Source organism: Salvelinus sp. IW2-2015, unplaced genomic scaffold, assembly GCF_002910315.2.
Source record: "Salvelinus sp. IW2-2015 unplaced genomic scaffold, ASM291031v2 Un_scaffold2187, whole genome shotgun sequence".
Classification (NCBI taxonomy): Eukaryota; Metazoa; Chordata; class Actinopteri; order Salmoniformes; family Salmonidae; genus Salvelinus; species Salvelinus sp. IW2-2015.
This window is the reverse complement of record NW_019943517.1, coordinates 74763-95156: the sequence shown is the minus strand read 5'-3', so window position 1 is coordinate 95156 and position 20394 is coordinate 74763. Positions and strand designations below refer to the sequence as shown.

At 42.1% G+C, this 20394-nt stretch overlaps 2 protein-coding genes across 2 annotated transcripts in view; both read left to right on the top strand.

Moving 5' to 3' along the window:
- Positions 1-1172: 1172 nt before the first annotated feature.
- On the top strand, positions 1173-9806 carry rpl18 (ribosomal protein L18). The gene is made up of 7 exons (XM_024140544.2): positions 1173-1300; positions 2034-2120; positions 2357-2464; positions 6766-6864; positions 7238-7361; positions 7686-7755; positions 9683-9806. Exons 1-7 carry the CDS (start codon positions 1298-1300, stop codon positions 9756-9758), a joined length of 567 nt encoding a protein of 188 aa, XP_023996312.1. The 5' UTR covers positions 1173-1297; the 3' UTR covers positions 9759-9806.
- Positions 9807-10387: 581 nt separating this feature from the next.
- sphk2 (sphingosine kinase 2) overlaps positions 10388-20394 on the top strand; it is a 24041-nt gene continuing 14034 nt past the window's right edge. Inside the window, 4 exon segments of the mRNA XM_070440070.1 lie at positions 10388-10468; positions 15768-17487; positions 18594-18676; positions 18679-18751. Of these exon segments, the coding sequence (XP_070296171.1) occupies positions 17028-17487; positions 18594-18676; positions 18679-18751 (616 nt within the window). The 5' untranslated portion in view covers positions 10388-10468; positions 15768-17027.

The window sequence follows — 20394 nt, the reverse complement described above, 5'->3', positions numbered from 1 at the left end:
TTATAGTTTATGGTTTTTGCGACTGCACTTGAAGAAACTTTCAAAGTTCTTGAAATTTTCCGCAGTGACTGACCTTCATGTCGTAAAGTAATGATTGACTGTCATATCTCTTTGCTTATTTGAGCTGTTCTTGTCATAATATGGACTTGGTATAGAATAACTATCTTCAAAATAATGACTCGGTACGTCGGGTTTGATATGAAAGCTTCTTTTAGTAATAATACTTGACCACGTTACATTTAACAACTTTAGATTCTACAGAGCAATGCCAGTAAGATGCTAGCGCAAAGGAGCCAWAAAAAATCACCTGTTAATTGCACTTAACTAGCGCGTTCACTCTCTACTTCCTGTCGCAAGGCATTCTGGAACTTGCAGTCAAAAGCGTAATTCAATACTAACCAATACAATTACATATGTAAATAACTCTAAAGAAATATCTTTAGATACAGCTCAATGAATTAACTTAAACATTAACTCTGTAACACATTAAAGTTACAACACTTGGTCTTTTACCAAATAGGGCTATCTTCTGTATACCACCCCTACCTTGTCACAACACAACTGATTGGCTCAATCGCATTAAGAAGGGCAGAAATTCCAGAAATTAACTTTTAACATAGTTAAATAAATAAAAACAAGGCACACCTGTTCATTTAAATGCATTCCAGGTGACTACCTCATGAAGCTGGTTGGCTACTACATGATTCCATATGTGTTATTTCATAGTTGTGATGTCTTCACTATTATTCTACAATGTAGAAAATAATTAAAAAAATAAAGAAAAACCCTTGAATGAGTAGGTGTGTCCAAACTTGACTGGTACTGTATATATGAGAAATGCATATATATTTTTTCTCTCAAAGCTGGAGCTATGAATTCTGACACAAAACATACTTATTTTAATATTTTATAAAGTTAAAAAAATAAGAGCCTGACAAATTACAAGAAGAGAAGTGAGTTCACTTTTCTGTTTTGTTAAGAAAATTGGCTATTAATTGTATGTAAATCACATGATAAAATATAAAGTATTTTGAAATGTAATTTGTTTTTCACATAGTGTGTTTATTGGTTAGAAAGTCACTTCACACTAGCCTATACACAAATGATGAATGGATTAAATTAATTACCGAATAGAATAATATAAAATATAAATATAATGACTTTTTGACGACGTGATGATCACACAGGAAGTAATAGCAAAACAGCCAACGAAAACAAGTGTGACCTCCGTAATCGCGGAGAAGTGTTTATCGCGAGACAGCGACTCTTCCTTTTCCCTTTCCACTCCGAGTCCAAGATGGTAGGTACAGCTTCTGAAAACATCTTTAATGCTCMGACTTGATAATCTGAGTCCATCCTCACTTTTACAGTAGCACAACTCAACCATTTCCATGTATCTAATTGCCTTGATGTCTTTGGTTTGAAAACCGGATGGTATTGCAATACTATTTGGGGTTTTAATGATACGGTTCAGTCCTTCACTACCGGTGGTTAGCGTCACAGTAGTTAGCTTGCTACCGGGTATTCTCACTAATTCCTGAAAGACAGCGTGTAACTTAGACACAAGATATTGAAATAATGGTACTGCTGTTCGAGAAATGTCGATAACTTTTGTATATTCGTTTTGAGGCTTCTCCAAGTTAGAATTTATCGGCTACCTGACTAGGTAAGATGGCCCTAATTGAAAACGTGCCATTTGACCAGTGTTGGTGAACTATGCTGCTTACTTCGCTGGCTCGCTAGTTAGCCGCTGTGTATGAGACGGCAACGTTATGCTTGACGCTATGCTGCCAAATTCAAGTTGGGTATGAATGATTTGGGTGCTGTTTAGGTATGGGTTACACTGTAACGTTAGTAGACGTGGTCTATCGTTTGAGGCCTAGCCAAAACGCATAGGGTTCAGAAGTATGCAAAGGTACATTTTCCTGGCACAGTGATCAGAAATGTCATTAACACTGTAACTAATAATTAGGTTTTTAATTGATCAGTGCATGGCAAGCTCATGTATTTACCTGCACCATCTCTATTCACAGGGAGTCGACATCCGACACAACAAGGACCGTAAGGTGCACCGAAAGGAGCCCAAGAGTCAGGATATCTACCTGAGGCTCCTGGTCAAGGTAAGTGTCACAACCTTTATACATTGTGATTCAAGTTCACATTAAGGCATTGTCGTGTAAACAAGTAGTCCGACAACTAAGTTGTTGATTTTCCCATCTTAATGTTAGCCTTTTTTTGGTTAATTGTATTAAAAAAAAATCTATGCAGCACATAGCTCAGAGTAACCCTTGTGGACATTTACATTGAGTAGTCAATAGTTTCTACTTTAAAAAAAAGTATGTTCTCGTCCCCACAGCTGTACAGATTCCTGGCCCGTCGCTCCACTGCTCCCTTCAACAAGGTGGTCCTCAGGAGGCTCTTCATGAGCAGGACCCACAGGCCTCCGATATCAGTGTCCCGCATGGTGAGTTACACCTATCCCTCACTTTGCTGTGTTTTTAACATGCTACAGAATCAAATTGCTACAATCAACTCAATTGAATGGCAGTCAAGTTCATAGATTCAAAGACTTAAGAGGGAAACAGTACAAGTGGGAGGACAACTTCAGCTGGTACTCCTGCTTATGTCTGTTGCGCTACAATGCTTCTTTTTTTTTACACTTCCTTGCTCAAACATTCTAGTTATGATTCTCTTTTGACCTTTGACTCCTATGTCATGGTTAATTTCCCTTCTGATGATTTGGTACCTTTTGAGTGAGCTGGAGATCTTTCCACCTCTTACGTGGCTTCTTGAACATGTCCCAGTTGGGGTGGCAGGTAGCCTAGTGGTTTAAGAGCATTGGGCCAGTAACCGAAAAGTCGCTGGTTCCAAGCCCACTAGATGAAAAGTCTGTCATGCACTTATTTCTCTAAGTGTCTCTGAATAACAGCGTCTGCTAAATGACTTAAATGTAATGGCCCAGTTTCCCAAATGCATCTTAACCTCTCTGGTACAAGTGGGACGTTAGAAAACCATACAGCCATTTTCCAGCCAAGGAGAGGGCACACAAAAGTCAGAAATAGCGATTTAAATTAATCATTAACCTTTGATCTTCATCAGATGGCACTCATAGGACTTCATGTTACACAATACATGTATGTTTTGTTCGATAAAGTTCATATTTATGTCCAAAAATCTGTTTACATTGGCGTGTTATGTTCAGAAATGCATGTCTCAAACAAACATCCGGTGAAATTGCAGAGAGCCACATCAAATCACAGAAATACTCATTATAAACATTGATCTAAGATACAAGTGTTTAACTTCTCTAGGACAGGGGGCAGCATTTGGAATTTTGGATGAAAAGCGTGCCCAAATTAAACTGCCTGCTACTCACTCTCTTTTCAATGGGTTTTCATTGGGAATCCAGATTCCTTCTTGCAGTTCCTATCGCTTCCACTGGATGTCAGTCTTTAGAAATTGTTTGAGGTTTTTCCTTTGATAAATGAAGTAGCCATGTTCAGAATGAGGCTCGAGGGAAGTGTACGCTTTGTTAGAGGCGCGTGCTCTGAAAGCTAGCTACACTTTGTTTTCCTCCGGTATTGAACACAGATCATCCCCTCTTTAATTGTATTGATTATTTACGTAAAAAAATACCTAAAGTTGTATTACCAAAAAAGTTTGAAATGTTTGGACAAAGCTTACAGGTAACTTTTGTAGTCATGTCGAGTTGGAGCCGGTGTTTTTCTGGATCAAACGTGCCAAATAAATGGACATTTTGGATATATGTCGACGGAATTAATCGAACAAAATGACCATTGTGATGTTTATGGGACATATTGGAGTGCCAACAGAAGAAGCTCGTCAAAGGTAAGGCATGAATTATATCTTTATTTCTGAGTTTTGTGTCGCGGTTGGCGGGTTGAAATATGATGGTCTGTGTTTGTTTGCTGTGGTGCTATCCTCAGATAATAGCATCGTTTGCTTTCGCCGTACAGAATTTTTGAAATCTGACACGTTGGCTGGATTCACAACAAGTAGCTTTAATTTGGTATATTGAATGTGTGATTTCATGAAAGTAAATTTTTTATAGTAATTTATTTGAATTTGGCGTGCTGCATTTTCACTGGATGTTGGGACGCTAGTGTCCCACATATCCCAGAGAGATTAACATACATTTAAAGACACTTCTCCTTAATGCACCCGCTGTGTCAGATTTCAAAGGCTTTACGGCGAAAGCACACGATGCGATTATGTTAGGTCTGCGCCTAGCCACAAAAACCATACACCCATTTTCCAGCCAAGGAGAGGGCTCACAAAAGTCAGAAATATCATTAAAATTAATCACTTACCTTTGATCTTCATCTGGTGTTACTTCCAGGTCTCCATGTTAGACAATAAATATTCGTTTTCGAAAATTTCCCTCTTTATGTCCAAAAACCACAGGTTTGTTGGTGCGTTTAGTTCAGAAATCCAAAGGCACAATGCGCGCTCTCAACATCAAGACAAAGTCAAAAAGTACAATTAAAGTTAGTAGAAACATGTCAAACGATGTTTAAAATGAATCCTCAGGTTGTTTTTGTCATAAATCATCAATAATTTTTCAGAGTAAAAGCCTGAAACAATGCCTAAAGACTGGCCACATGTAGAGGAAGCCATAGATATCGTGAACTGGGTCCTAAGTCTTTGTATGGTGGATAGGCTTTCAATGGATAAACAGCCTTTCAAAATAATAGTACTTCCTGGTTGGATTTTCCTCGGGTTTTCGCCTGCCATATCAGTTCTGTTATACTCACAGACATTATTTTAACAGTTTTGGAAACTTTAGAGTTTTCTGTCCAAATCTACTAATTATATGCAAATCCTAGCTTCTGGGCCTAAGTAGCAGGCAGTTTAATTTGGGCACGCTTTTCATCCAAAATTCTGAAGGCTGCACCCTACTCAGGTGAAGTTAAGACTAAATGCATCTTAAGACCCAAAACCGTCGTTACTAAAATTGGACTTGAAACCGCTCGTTATTTACCCAGTGTCCTTTGGATGCTTTTTTTTGCCCATCTGCGTCATTTTATACACACGATCTCCGCTAAACATGCGTTGCAAAATAAATTTAGAAATCCATGTTATTCCATTATTGCACCCACACTGCTCGCGCCAAGAGCATCTGCGATCCCAAGGGCTAAAATAGAACTCCTTTCTATTTCTGACGCAGATCGCGCTGAAAGTCCTGCCTCTCCCATCTCCTCATTGGTTTATAGAAGCAGGTGCCCGTGTGCCATCTCCTTAATTGGTTATACCTACGTGGGTGATTGAAAGACGAACTGTTTTGCCGGTAGTCGTGGTAATACTATGAAAGTTTAGATGCCAATCACCATAAGTCCAAAGATGAAAAAGCCTGGAAGGAGGAGAGATGACTAGAAACGATTCGGTTGGCCGTTTTATGTGTGAATTAATTGGCGGAGTAGAGGAGCTTGTGCATTTCAGGTAAAATAACAACTCAATGTTTATTTCCCAGGACAAATTAGCTAGCAACAGCAAACTAGCTAAATAGGACAAATAGCTAGCAAGCTAACTAGCTAAATTGCCATCCATGTTTAATGCTTTTCGACCTGTCCCCAAATTAATGTCATTGGTTCAGAGTTTGTTTTGCTATTTTAACCTGCGTGTCGTGATCGCGTTTGGTGTAGGGGGACAAAATAAATGTATGCACGCACCATCGTGTGCGCCATCGGGTCCGTGTAAGGTATAAAATTATTCAAATGGTCTTACATAGGCTTATATTACACCTCACAGGTTGAAAAAAATGGATCAAAGCCTTTCAGAATTGTGTTGGCATGGCTGCGGTGAGGTTGGTACACAAATGCATATTTTATGGAAATGTCCAGATGTCAAGAGATTGTGGACTGAGGTAGATATGTTGTCTGTCCTGTAGTGTGACTGCTAGGAAGTAGGGTGGACAATATCTAACCTAGAACCACGCAACATCACTGTACTGGCCTTCCTATCAGTTAAATCAACACTTCTTCTAAATTGGAGAGAGTGTAATCCACAGTGCTCCAGCATGGAAGTCATGGATTTGTTGACTATGGAAAGAGTGTCATCGGCCCTCCAGGACTATGACAACGGTCTAGACTCTAGCGGGTCTCTGGGACATTATAAGAATATATGTAAATCAAAGAGCCTTGCCTAATATATTAATAATCTGTATGTGTTTGAACTGTACACCCCCCTCCCCCCCAGGCTTGAGTCCAGCCAGGTCACACAGGATAGGATAAAACACAGGCTACATATAAAACATATGCCTATTTCAGTCATCTAAATTGATTTGATCAGTTAGTTATATTTTTATAGTTTGGCTTTTGCCTCAATATTTCATGTGTAACGTGTGCAATGATGACAAATCTTATTTGGTGCATTATTATTGGGTCAGCATTAGACAAAACTTCCCTCTAGGGTCTGATCTGTCGTCAGTATGATTTGAATGGAGAAAGTTGATCTGAGAGCTGCCTTTCTTTCGTTCCGATCAGTATCGAGGCAGCTCCAACCATGCACTTGCGAACGTTCTCTCCGAGTGGTGTTTTTGGGATACTGGTGTTACATATTTGCCAGTTTGTAGGAACGATGCATCAATTAACCCTCGTTAGCCCAAGTTCCTTTGCTATCGGGAAACCGGGACAATGTCCTTCCAGATTTATTGATATGAATACACAGCAAAGTGAAAGCATCTTAGTATTTATCTTTACTGTGTGGCGGTTGTCCCTCTTCTGAACTATTTGCCGTCCTTTTCAGATCCGTAAAATGAAACTGCCTGGTCGTGAGAACAGAACCGCAGTTGTCGTGGGAACCGTCACTGATGATGTCAGAATTCAGGATATCCCCAAGCTCAAGGTAAAGGTTGTTTTAACTTACTGGATGCCTGTTTGGGTCAGGCTTTTGCTCCAGCAGTAACACTTGGTTTAACCTGGGGTGTATTTATTGCGGAAACTGTTTAAGAGCCAAATGGAAACAAAACTAGCGTTTCTATTGGACAAATTCAGGTAGGTCCCTCCCCATTCCCTTTGCTTCCAGTTTAAGAAATGTTTTGCAACAATCGGTGGAGTAGATACACCCCTGACTATTTTAATCTGGTGTTGGGCTACAATAAAAGCCTTCCCACCCTGTAACTAGGTAGCTCTTCCGGGCTAGGGTTAGACTACTTCACTGAACATGAATTAAGTGTTAACATGATTTGCTAAACGTGTTCTGTTCTCCCTTCCCTCAGGTGTGCGCTCTGAAGGTGACTGACGGCGCTCGCCGCAGGATCCTGAAGGCCGGGGGTCAGGTCATGACCTTTGACCAGCTGGCTCTGGCTGCCCCCAAAGGACAGGGCACAGTGCTGCTGTCAGGTAAGAACACTGCTAGTTTGAACAATGTTCAAGTTTAAAGTTATTCTGGGAATATTCTGTTATGCTGGGAATACCTTTGCTCTACAGTCCTGTTACTGTTATCACCGCCACAGTCTGATTATGGCTAAACCCTGCCTATTTCTACAACTTCTCTTAAACCTAACCTTAACCATACTGCTAACCTAAATCTGCCTAAATTAAGGCCAAAAGGCAAATTTTGTGTTCATTCTTTTTTTACATCATAGGCAATTTTGGCTTTGTGGCTATTGAGTAGTGACAACCCTGTTACTCTGGTCTGAAACTCACTTGTTTTCCTTCTTTCAGGACCCCGTAAGGGCAGAGAGGTATACAGGCATTTTGGAAAAGCCTGTGGAACCCCCCACAGCCACACCAAGTGAGTATTGTACCCCTTTCTTGAGATTGCTGCTCTCCTAGGGTTTCATTCAATATCTATCAACTTAGAGAATGTTTTCCAAATTGTTTGACATGTTCGTTCCAGTTTGGTTTTCACTGAAAATCACCAATGTTTTTAAACGGAGGACAATTTCTGAATATTGAGAACTTGGATAAGATGTTTTGTTAGTACAGGGGCTTGTTGTGGAGGGCCCTACTTTAGAATGAGGATACTAGATGTGCATTGTGGGGCTTGTTGTGGAGGGCCCTACTTTAGAATGAGGATACTAGATGTGCATTGTGTAGAGAAGGACAAACATGTTTCTCTTGTCATGTAGAAACAATTGTCCGTTTGTCTGAAATGTTCTAATCTATATATTGCACCTCACTGAATTAGCCCCTGAGCCCAGTGTTAAAAAAAACGGCACTCGGATTTAATTAATTGTTAGAATTTAGTATTTCAAAACTGGTAAATGAGATTTGGATCCTCTGTATAGGGATTTGGATTTTGTAATCCAATCTGACCTTTAATCAGGATAATTTGTTTGTGCGTTTTTCAAAACTCAAAGTTAGTGATTAGGGTTGTTTTAGTTGGCGATAATCCTGATCCCACTAGAAGGGTGCATTCAGGGTGGGTTTATAAAGGTGAAAGGCACTGCAACCAAGATATGTCAATATAACTAAGGTGAGGAGGTTTAAAATACTCTTACATCTGAATTAATTTGAATGCAGTATAGGTACTGGATCTGTCTCTTATACACATCTAGATGTGTATAAGAGACAGGGTGAAAGGCACTACAACCAAGATATGTCAATATAACTAAGGTGAGGAGGTTTAAAATACTCTTACATCTGAATTAATTTGAATGCAGTATAGGTACTGAATGTTGCAATTTGTTTGTATTGAGAAGTGTCAAATACAGGGATGATTTCAAAATAGGTCATCCACGTGATTCATGTAGATCTTAGCCTAAATTGGAGGGGGGGTGTACTTAGCCGTGATGGTGAGATGCGGTGTGCAGACAGTGATGGTCCTTCTATTATGTTGGATTAATTAATCTTTTCATTTCGCTTGTAAGAACAAGAGCACAGGCCAGTCTGGCTAGGCTTTGCGGTCACGTAGACAGAGAGACTGCCGTAAAGGGAAAAGGAGCTCAGTCACGCGTGCGACTTTACATAAATGTTGTCACGTTTTTGGGCCTACACCAGTTTGCGTCCCTGCAAGTAAATGCATGTACCTTTTTGATTCCGTGTTTAATCGTCACCTACAGGGGTTGCAGGTGTAATTGCAGGATACAGTGAAAATCTTACGATATAAATACAAATAGCACAAACCTTATATAAATACAAATACCACTATATACATTAGTTTACTCCTCTCGGGTTCCCTATGACAGTTTAGTGGTAGTGCCATAACCTGTCCAGTAGATGGCGAGGTGTAGGTAGGCCTGTTCAAAGCACTGAACATCTGGATTCAGTCTTGAGCAGAATGATCCATCTGATTTTATTTTCTATTTATTTTTCAAAAATGTCCATATCTTTGCAAAACGGAGGATTCCAGAATCCGGATCATTCTGATCCAAACAAAACATTTATTGGTGTAGAGAAATTTGATGGACTGCTTATTTACGAAATATAAAATATGTATACGCCTGGGTTCCACTAGATTCATTTTCTCGAACCCAGTTATATCATATCAGTGATTACTTCAAGGAACGGAGAAGGAAAAATGCATAATTTTTTTTATGCATTAGGCCTAGCTGTATTTTGCTAGTTTTGTCCCCAGACTATTGGTTTGGTTTACATTGAGTTGGTGGACAATGCACATAATCAACATTAATGCAAATCTGGCAGATTTGCACAATCTAGGAAGTTGTTTGAAACACTTATAAACACTGAATTAATGGCATATCTCTTCTCTCCCTCAGGCCCTACATTCGCTCCAAGGGCAGGAAGTTTGAGCGTGCTCGTGGGCGCAGATCCAGCCGTGGATACAAGGCCTAAAGTCTCTTTTGTTTTCCCCGGAATCTGATACAAATAAAGATAGTGATTGAATCGATGTCTCTGTCCATTTATTTTTTTCAGAGCTTTGTTGCGCTTGCATAGTACTTCACTCTACACATTTTCTTGTGCAAACCTGATGGACAATTTGAATCAAGCTACTATTACTATTCACTCCTAGGCCCAGTTTTATAACATTTAGTACTATTAATACAATTGTTTTTCAATGCCTTGTGTAATATTTTTATTTAGACAGGTGATGAGTGCATTGGAATATGGACAGTATTGACTAGACCTGTCTCTTATACACATCTAGATGTGTATAAGAGACATACTATTCACTCCTAGGCCCAGTTTTATAACATTTAGTACTATTAATACAATTGTTTTTCAATGCCTTGTGTAATATTTTTTTTTAGACAGGTGATGAGTGCATTGGAAGCATGGACAGTCTAGCCTAGACTGCTTGAGTCCAGTCTTGTCTTCAGTAACTTTCTGTCGATCATGACATTATCTGTGGCCTACACAATGCGGTGCACTGGCGCGGTTAACTATTGGAGAACGTCTGTAGGTCCCGAATGTCTTTACTTATCAGGATTGGACTTCCTCCCCGCCGCTCAAACCATCCAGCCCTCCAGTGTTTCATACACGCTTCCTGGAGGATAACCACATAGCCTTCCTACGGAGCAAGCAAGCCGGGGAGGTAGAATGAGGTAATTTGAGTCTTTCAGTCTATACAGTTAATATTCCCACGGTTATTATTTTACCTATTAAGTAGCTACGTTACCTCCTAGCTAGCCAGCATATTTTTGCTAGCTGACGTTAGTGAAATGACATTGTTTAGCAAGCTAACGACAAAATGATGGCTATCCGGCTAGCGCCTCGCTACTAACGTTAGATATGGTGGCTAGACCGAGTTTTTATCCAGGATAAACAACCAGTTGCGTTTATAACGTTATAGCTAGCCAATACATGATTTTCAACAGCATTGTTAGCTAGCATGCTATCCACTACTGTAACAAGTTGGGACATCTTAAGTAGTCTAGCTTGCTGCTAACCCCAATCGAACGGTAACTGCTTTGTGCTTGTATACTGTATTCCCTGGCGATGGCTACTGTAGCTACCAGTCAACACAATCAACATGGCTAACTATAACAATTTGAAACCTGAGAAGTAGCTAACTAGCTTGTAAGAGTTACATGGAGTAGACTGCTGAGCAATGATTAATATTCCTAACTAACGTTAACTAGCTAACTAGTTAACGCTTGTCATTTGCTAACGTTAGATCGCTACGATACTAGTAGCTCGATGGCTTCATTCTAAGACAACGTTATTTGTCAGTAGCTCTATCCTACTAGCTAGCCACCTGAGAAAGGATCACACATTTCTAAATAATGTTGTGTGCAAGACTGCCAAATGAATCTTAAATGTTGAGAGCACCGTCATAGTAAAACAAAATTAGAGCTGCGATACCCGCCACCCTGCAAATGCACCAAGTATTGCACCAAGGTACCCGCACGAGCAAATGCACCAAGTATTTTTCTTTAATCAGAGGCTGCATATCTGCCAAGTATTGATTGTGTCAGCACCTTAGATAAAGGTTATCGACTGAACATAACAGTTGGTACTTAAAGGGAAGCCTCTTATGGGTCCGTTATGTTATATCGTCTATGACAGCTGAATCTGAATGATAGACACTTTCCTTTGAATTAAGGTTTTCCAGGTTACATGTTAACCAGCACATTGTGTTTTCAGTCCATAGTATTTCACTAGTAAAAATGTAAAGAAGCAATTGGTGATGACTGAGTAAACTATATTTGAAGGTCGCTACAAGTTATGCCTGCCGAAGCCAGTCCTGGGCAAGAATCCGTCTATGAATCATACTTCCACTGGTTACAAATTGTGAAAGAGAGTAAGTAGGTAGACTCAAGACTGTCTGGACAAACGCCATCTGTCAATGTGTCCACCAAACTCGGTTAATTTCATTAGGCATATGTGGTAATAGACCAGTTCATTTACCCAAATTAGGTTGTCGCATCAGTGAGCACAGATTTCAGGAACGTGTGATTCTAAATCAGTGTGGTTTAGCCATCATGGCATGACTTCAAGGAATACTGGACATGGGGATAATGCATGCACACAGATTGCCTAATCCAGTTTGAACTACAATCTGTCACGAGTTTGCTGCCCTGCTTTCACTTCTGCAACTGGCCAAAGAGTCACTCACCTTTTGGAACAATGTAAAACTGTATCGGACTGTGAAACAAGCATACACATCACTCTAAACTTAGAAGCAGGACATGTGGAGAGAGGACATGGTGAGGGAGCCTGTCTCAGTCACTCGGCTGGATTGTTGGAACATTTTATTTGAAAGTCATTTCCTCGTTTTCTACAGTTCTATTGTTTTCATAATGACTGCCTTACAAGGTGCTACTGCACATGTTTTTGTCAACGAAACATGAAGGAACTTTTGGGTAGAGTGCCATTGATACTAGAGCTGGGACGATACACTGAATTTTTTTAATTCACCTTTATTTAACCAGGCAGGCTAGTTGAGAACTAGTTCTAATTTGCAATTGCGACCTGGCCAAGATAAAGCAAAGCAGTTCGACACATACAACAACACAGAGCTACACATGGAATAAACATACAATCAATAATACAGTAGAAAAATATATATACACCATGTGCAAATGAGGTAGGATAAGAGAGGTAAGGCAATAAATAGGCTATGGTGGCAAATGAATTACAATATAGCAATTAAACACTGGAATGGTAGGATGTACAGAAGATGAATGTGCAAGTTGAGATACTGGGGTGCAAAGGAGCAAGATAAATACAGTATGGGGATGAGGTGGATTGGATGGGCTATTTACAGATGAGCTATGTACAGGTGCAGTGATTTGTGAGCTGCTCTGTCAGCTGGTGCTTAAAGCTAGTGAGGGAGGTAAGAGTCTCTTGCTTCAGAGATTTTTGCAGTTTGTTCCAGTCATTGGCAGCAGAGACCTGGAAGGAGAGGCGGCCAAAGGAAGAATTGGCTTTGGGGGTGACCAGTGAGATATACCTGTTGGAGCGCGTGCTACGGGTGCTGCTATGGTGACCAGTGAGCTGAGATAAGGCGGGGCTTTCCCTAGCAGAGACTTGTAGATGACCTGGAGCCAGTGGGTTTGGCGACGAGTATGAAGCGAGGGCCAGCCAACGAGAGCGTACAGGTTGCAGTGGTGGGTAGTATATGGGGCTTTGGTGACAAAACGGATGGCACTGTGATAGACTGTATCCAATTTGTTGAGTAGAGTGTTGGAGGCTATTTTGTAAATGACATCGCCGAAGTCGAGGATCGGTAGGATGGTCAGTTTTACGAGGGTATGTTTGGCGGCATGAGTGAAGGATGCTTTGTTGCGAAATAGGAAGCCGATTCTAGATTTAATTTTGGATGTTTACTGTGAGTCTGGAAGGAGAGTTTACAGTCTAACCAGACACGTAGGTAGTTGTCCACATATCCTAAGTCAGAACCGTCCAGAGTAGTGATGCTGGACGGGTGGGCAGGTGCGGGCAGCGATCGGTTGAAGAGCATGCATTTAGTTTTACTTGCATTTAAGAGCAGTTGGAGGCCACGGAAGGAGAGTTGTATGGCATTGAAGCTCATCTGGAGGTTAGTTAACACAGTGTCCAACGAAGGGCCAGAGGTATACAGAATGGTGTATACCTCTCAGCAGAAGAGAGTTGGCCCGAGAATTGAACCCTGTGGCACCCCCATAGAGACTGCCAGAGGTCCGGACAACAGGCCCTCCGATTTGACACACTGAACTCTATCGGAGAAGTAGTTGGTGAACCAAGCGAGGCAATCATTTGAGAAACCAAGGCTGTTGAGTCTGCCAATAAGAATGTTGTGATTGACAGAGTCGAAAGCCTTAGCCAGGTCGATGAATACGGCTGCACAGTAATGTCTCTTATCGATGGCGGTTATGATATCGTCTAGGACCTTGAGCATGGCTGAGGCACCCATGACCAGCTCTGAAACCAGATTGCATAGCGGAGAAGGTACGGTGAGATTCGAAATGTTCGGTAATCTGTTTGTTAACTTGGCTTTCAAAGACCTTAGAAAGGCAGGGTAGAATAGATATACATCTGTAGCAGTTTGGGTATAGAGTGTCTCCCCATTTGAAGAGGGGGATGACCACGGCAGCTTTCCAATCTATGGGAATCTCAGACGATACGAGAGGTTGAACAGGCTAGTAATAGGGGTTGCAATAAATTTGGCAGATGATTTTAGAAAGAGAGGGTTCAGATTGTCTAGCCCGGCTGATTTGAAGGGGTCCAGATTTTGCAGCTGTTTCAGAACATCAGCTATCTGGATTTGGGTGGGGGAGGTTTGGGCGAGTTGCTGTGGGGAGCGCAGGGCTGTTGACCGGGGTAGGGGTAGCCAGGTGGAAAGCATGGCCAGCCGTAGAAAAACGCTTATAGAAATTCTCAATTATTGTTGATTTATCGGTAGTGACAGTGTTTCCTAGCCTCAGTGCAATGGGCAGCTGGGAGGAGGTGCTCTTATTCTCCATGGACTTTACAGTGTCCCAGAACTTTTTTGAGTTTGTACTACAGGATGCAAATTTCTGTTTGAAAAAGCTAGCCTTAGCTTTCTTAACTGCCTGTGTATATTGGTTCCTAACTTCCCTGAAAAGTTGCATATCACAGGGGCTATTCGATGCTAATGCAGAACGCCACAGGATGTTTTTGTGCTGGTCAAGGGCATACAGGTCTGGAGTGAACGAAGGGCTATATCTATTCCTAGTTCTAAACTTTTTTGAATGGAGCATGCTTATTTAAGATGGTGAGGAAGGTACTTTTAAAGGATAACCAGGCATCCTCTACCTACGGGATGAGGTCAATGTCATTCCAGGATACCCCGGCCAGGTCGATTAGAAAGGCCTGTTCGCTGAAGTGTTTTAGGGAGCGTTTGACAGTGATGAGTGGTGGTCATTTGACCGCAGACCCATTGCGGATGCAGGCAATGAGGCAGTGATCGCTGAGATCTTGTTTGAAAACAGCGGAGGTGTATTTGGAGGGCGAGTTAGTTAGGATGATATCTATGAGGGTGCCCGTGTTTACGCATTTGGGGTTGTACCTGGTAGGTTCATTGATAATTTGTGTRAGATTGAGGGCATCAAGCTTAGATTGTAGGATGGCCGGGGTGTTAAGCATGTCCCAGTTTAGGTCACCTAGYAGCACGAGCTCAGAAGATAAATGGGGGGCAATCAATTAACATATGGTGTCCAGGGCACAGCTGGGGGCAGAGGGTGGCCTATAGCAAGCGGCAACGGTGAGAGACTTGCTTCTGGAAAGCTGAATTTTTAGAAGTAGAAGCTCGAATTGTTTTGGTACAGACCTGGATAGTAAGACAGAACTCTGCAAGCTATCTCTGCAGTAGATTGCAACACCGCCCCCTTTGGCAGTTCTATCTTGGCGGAAAATGTTATAGTTAGGGATGGAAATTTCAGGGTTAGGGTTAATTATAAAAAATGATTGACACCAATCACTTATCGCAGGCATTTGACTGATTTTGTTCATTACGATAAGTACTAGCCTATACTAGAGAAATGTGTAGTTTGAAATGAAATAAGTTTGCTAATATGGGTGATTGATAATGGGACAATTGATGGCTACAACCATCAAACTAGTAGTACTAGTTTTAAAGGGACATATTTATTGGAGGGCGGCAGGTGGCCTAGTGGTTAGAGTGTTGGACTTGTAACCGAGCAAGATCCAATCCCCAAGCTGACAAGGTAAAAATCTGTCGTTCTTCCCCTGAACAAGGCAGTTAACCCACTGTTCCTAGGCCGTCATTGAAAATAAGAATTTGTTCTTAACTGACTTGCCTAGTTAAATAAAGGTAAAATAAAATTGATACTAGTCCCTTCCTTTATGCTTCTTCAAAACTTGAATACATTGCCTGAGTATTTTCTGCTGGAACACATTGGAAGCTAATAGAGTACTAATACCAGTGTTTCTCTCTAGGTATACATATCTATGTGAAGGAACATGAACATGGACCCTTGAACTCAAGGAACCCCCCCCCCCCCCCCCGGCACAATCTAGTAAAATTTGAGTTTTTTCTGTTTGGTTTTCCATCTCGCTTTGATGGAAAACAACTATGATTACGTGGCATTTTTCATTCGGATGACACTTAGAATTGGACATTGATCGCGTAGCTATCTCATTACTGTAAAGCCTGCTTGTCTCTTGAAGAGTATTTAAATTCTACCTTGACACTACTGCCTCCACATATCTCTCATTTCTGTGGAAGACCGGGACGTTTGACGTCAGCACTTAACACGCAATATTCCACTGCAATCTAGTGCTAATTAAATTGCTATAGCCTCCTTGCAAGACCAAGGTGTGTTCATTTTTGTCTGATTCATAGTTTTAAGATTTGTTTGATTTTATGTTATTTAAACTTGTTTGACATGTAGCCGTCTTTTCTAAGCTGCACTTTATTGATAAATATCATCACTAAGATATTTTAAACTGTATTTTAAGCATATCTTTGAGTTATATATATTTTTTCATCTTTAGGGGTATATATATTCTGTTTTAATTTTAAACTGGAAAAGTATATCGTTTTTGTTTACAAGCCTTGTCTGTCGATCATTCCGAAATGGACAAATCTAGAATCTGATAGCATTTAAGGACAAGGCAGACATAATCTGGAATTGACAGATCTAAGATCAATCCTTGTCTTCGGCATTTGCGTTGTGAAGGCTGGTGTTTTTCATTGTTTTTATGTTCCTCTGTTGGATTGACACACTAAAGAGAATAATCTCCATCTGAAGGCCAGTGGGAGTTATTTTTCTTGGATCGTACAATACTCCTTTGAGTGCAGATGGATTTCACACGTCAAACTCAGAGGTGCTTTTGTGGCGTTGCCTTTGAAATTCAATCACTGAAGTGGAAGAAAGATTTTAAGGAGGTTTCAGGGATAAATAACTTGTGTTTTTAGTTTTTAAGACAGACTGACAGGTCTATAGCTATATTTTCGTCTTCCTAGCAGATCCTAAGGAGAGGTGCTTCCATTTGATTCTCCTTTTTAAGGTGGCCATCAGTGGCCAAATGAACTGACATGTGTATCACTACCTGAATTTAAACAGACTTATTCCATCCAACAAACTGCCAACTGCATGAAACAATCACACACCGTCCACCTGTCAGGAAACAGACCGTACCTACCCTAAACCTGAGGGTTGGAAGTCCTCTCCCGTCAAGCCCCCCACACTAAGGATGCGTTCCCCAGAGCCCCCCCTCCCATCCCCAGCTGAGGCGCTCCTCCACTGCCAGTTCGGGGGCTGGGGAACGGGCAGCAGCTGCAACAACAGCCCCAACAGTCCTGGAGGTCCTGGGGGTCTGTCGTCCCCTTCTCCCTCCCCCAACCCCTCTCCTGCCTCCAGCTACGCCTTGACCCTCACCCCCTCCCACATCCACGTCCAGCGCCTGGCCCCCCGCCCTGGTAAAGAGGCACGTCTAATACTACCCCTGTCAGAGCTGGCAGGGTGCAGCTGTCCCCGTGCCCCTGCTCCCCCCTTGCTGGTTCTATACTGGTATCCCCCGGGGAGGCGGAGGAAGGGTGTGTCCAGGAGGAGGCAGGTGAGGGCGTACCTGGCTGAGGCCAGGGTGGAGGCTGAGAGGTGGTCCACTGCTATACAATGTCTGCTCAGGGGAGTCGCCATCACTGCTGACACGGGTGAGTGTGTGTTCCACTAACACAGCTACAATCAGTTATCTTGTCTGTTTGTATGCTATGTTACAGTCCAGGCACAATATGTGTAGGTTCAGAGGTTATTGTAACATCCCAGTTGTTGGAATCAGTCTGATGTCCCCTAATGCCCATCATAAAGACAGGCACAGTGTCACCGTGAGAGAGAATGAAGCCAAATCAGCACTTGTTATGGCGTTAGGCGTCGACTACTTCCTATCCTGTGTACAGACTAACTGTGCCTTCATTAACTTAATGAGCACCATTCACTCCATAAAGTTTGTTTCCATAAATGAGAGCGTTTACGTTAATTATTATTAATTGGAGTTATACGGGGTGACCTGAGGTCCTTTTGATGGAGGAGGCCAGAGGATACAAGTGAATATAGGCCTAGGCTACTGTATGAATACCATGCATGTTCTAACAGATACAGGCCAGTTCAGTTCATTTCTGACCATGCTAGATATAGGCTACTGTATAATGGCCATGTGATAAGGAATGAATGGATATAGGCCAATGCTATTGTACTGTACTGTTCATACATACATACAGCATGCTATGTTCAGTCAGGACCCCTTACTATTAAAAGTCTAAAGTATTGTTTAAGGGTTCATTCATGTATGTGAACAAACATGTTATTTAATCTTTCTTGGCTGTGTGTGTGTGTGTGTGTGTGTGTGTGTGTGTGTGTGGGCTAGGTTATCCCTTTAACACTTATTTCCTCTACTTTCTCTGTCTCTGCTCTTATCTTATCTGTCCTGCGCACACGGTCTGTATCATTCAGCGTCTAACCAACACAGCATCCCTCCCTTCCAACTAACTCCCACCCCTCACCAAGACAGCCTCCCTCCCTTCCAACTAACTCCCACCCCTCACCAAGACAGCCTCCCTCCCTTTCAACTAACTCCCACCCCTCACCAAGACAGCCTCCCTCCCTTCCCACTAACTCCCACCCCTCACCAAAAAAAAGAAGAGAGATTCGGTATCACGTTACGTTGTTTGTTCTCTTGTACACTGTGAAGATGAAGCCTTGTATTTTTGAATAGAACAATCAATTAAAATTTGTTTTCTTATGATTGGCTGCTTTCCCTCAGAAAATTGGCAAATGTCTACTGCCCCGTCCCCGAAGGGCTGCTGCTATTTGGTGAACCCCTTCAGTGGGGATGAGGCCCAGGCTAAATGCAGTGGTGTCCAGACCACACATCCTGCCCATGAATCAGAGAGGCTAACATCAGCTACAACCTGATACAGACACGGTAACGCAAGCACTGTAATGTCCAGCTACACCCTGAATACAGCCATGTAACACACCCGTAACAGTCAGCTCTACAACCTGATACAGACAGGTAACACACACCATAATACATCAGCCCTGCAACCTGATACAGACAGGTAACACACACCGTAACCATCAGCTCTACAACCTGATACAGACAGGTACACACACACCGTAACATCAGCTCTAACAACCTGATACAGACAGGTAACACACACCGTAACATCAGCTCTACAACCTGATACAGACAGGTAACACCAACCGTAACATCAGCTCTGCAAACCTGATACAGACAGGTAACACACACCGAAACATCAGCTGCAACCTGATACAGACAGGTAACACACACATAACATCAGCTCTACAACCTGATACAGACAGGTAACACACACCGTACCATCAGCTCTGCAACCTGATACAGACAGGTAACACACACCGTAACACCAGCTGCAACCTGATACAGACAGGTAACACACACCATAACATCAGCTCTGCAACCTGATACAGACAGGTAACACACACCGTAACATCAGCTCTACAACCTGATACAGACAGGTAACACACACCATAACATCAGCTCTACAACCTGATACAGACAGGTAACACACACCGTAACATCAGCTCTGCAACCTGATACAGACAGGTAACACACACCGTAACATCAGCTCTACAACCTGATACAGACAGGTAACACACACCAATAACATCAGCTCTACAACCTGATACAGACAGGTAACACACACCATAACATCAGCTCTGCAACCTGATACAGACAGGTAACCACACCGGTAACATCAGCTACAACCTGATACAGACAGGTAACACACACCATAACATCAGCTCTGCAACCTGATACAGACAGGTAACCACACACCATAACATCAGCTCTGCAACCTGATACAGACAGGTAACACACACCGTAACATCAGTCCTGCAACCTGATACAGACAGGTAACACACACACGTGAACATCAGCTCTACAACCTGATACAGACAGGTAACACACACCATAACATCAGCTCTCACAACCTGATACAGACAGGTAACACACACCGTAACATCAGCTACAACCTGATACAGACAGGTAAACACACCGTAACATCAGCTACAACCTGATACAGACAGGTAACACAGCACCATAACATCAGCTCTGCAACCTGATACAGACAGGTAACACACACTGTAACATCAGCTCTACAACCTGATACAGACAGGTAACACACACCGTAACATCAGCTACAACCTGATACAGACAGGTAACACACACCGTAACATCAGCTACAAACCTGATACAGACAGGTAACACACACCGTAACATCAGCTCTACAACCTGATACAGACAGGTAACACACACCGTAACATCAGCTCTGCAACCTGATACAGACAGGTAACACACACCGTAACATCCCCGCTCACAACCTGATACCAGACAGGTAACACACACCGTAACATCAGCTCTACAACCTGATACAACAGGTAAACACACACCATAACATCAGCTCTGCAACCTGATACAGACAGGTAACACACACCGTAACATCAGCTCTACAACCTGATACAGACAGGTAACACACACCGTAACATCAGCTCTGCCAACTTCAGCCGTTAACCGCGTATCA

Coding starts and splice junctions, on each gene's coding strand:
- rpl18 (XM_024140544.2), top strand. Junction 2,121..2,356: donor ACCTGAGGCTCCTGGTCAAG/GTAAGTGTCACA, acceptor TCGTCCCCACAG/CTGTACAGATTCCTGGCCCG. Junction 7,362..7,685: donor GGGCACAGTGCTGCTGTCAG/GTAAGAACACTG, acceptor TCCTTCTTTCAG/GACCCCGTAAGGGCAGAGAG.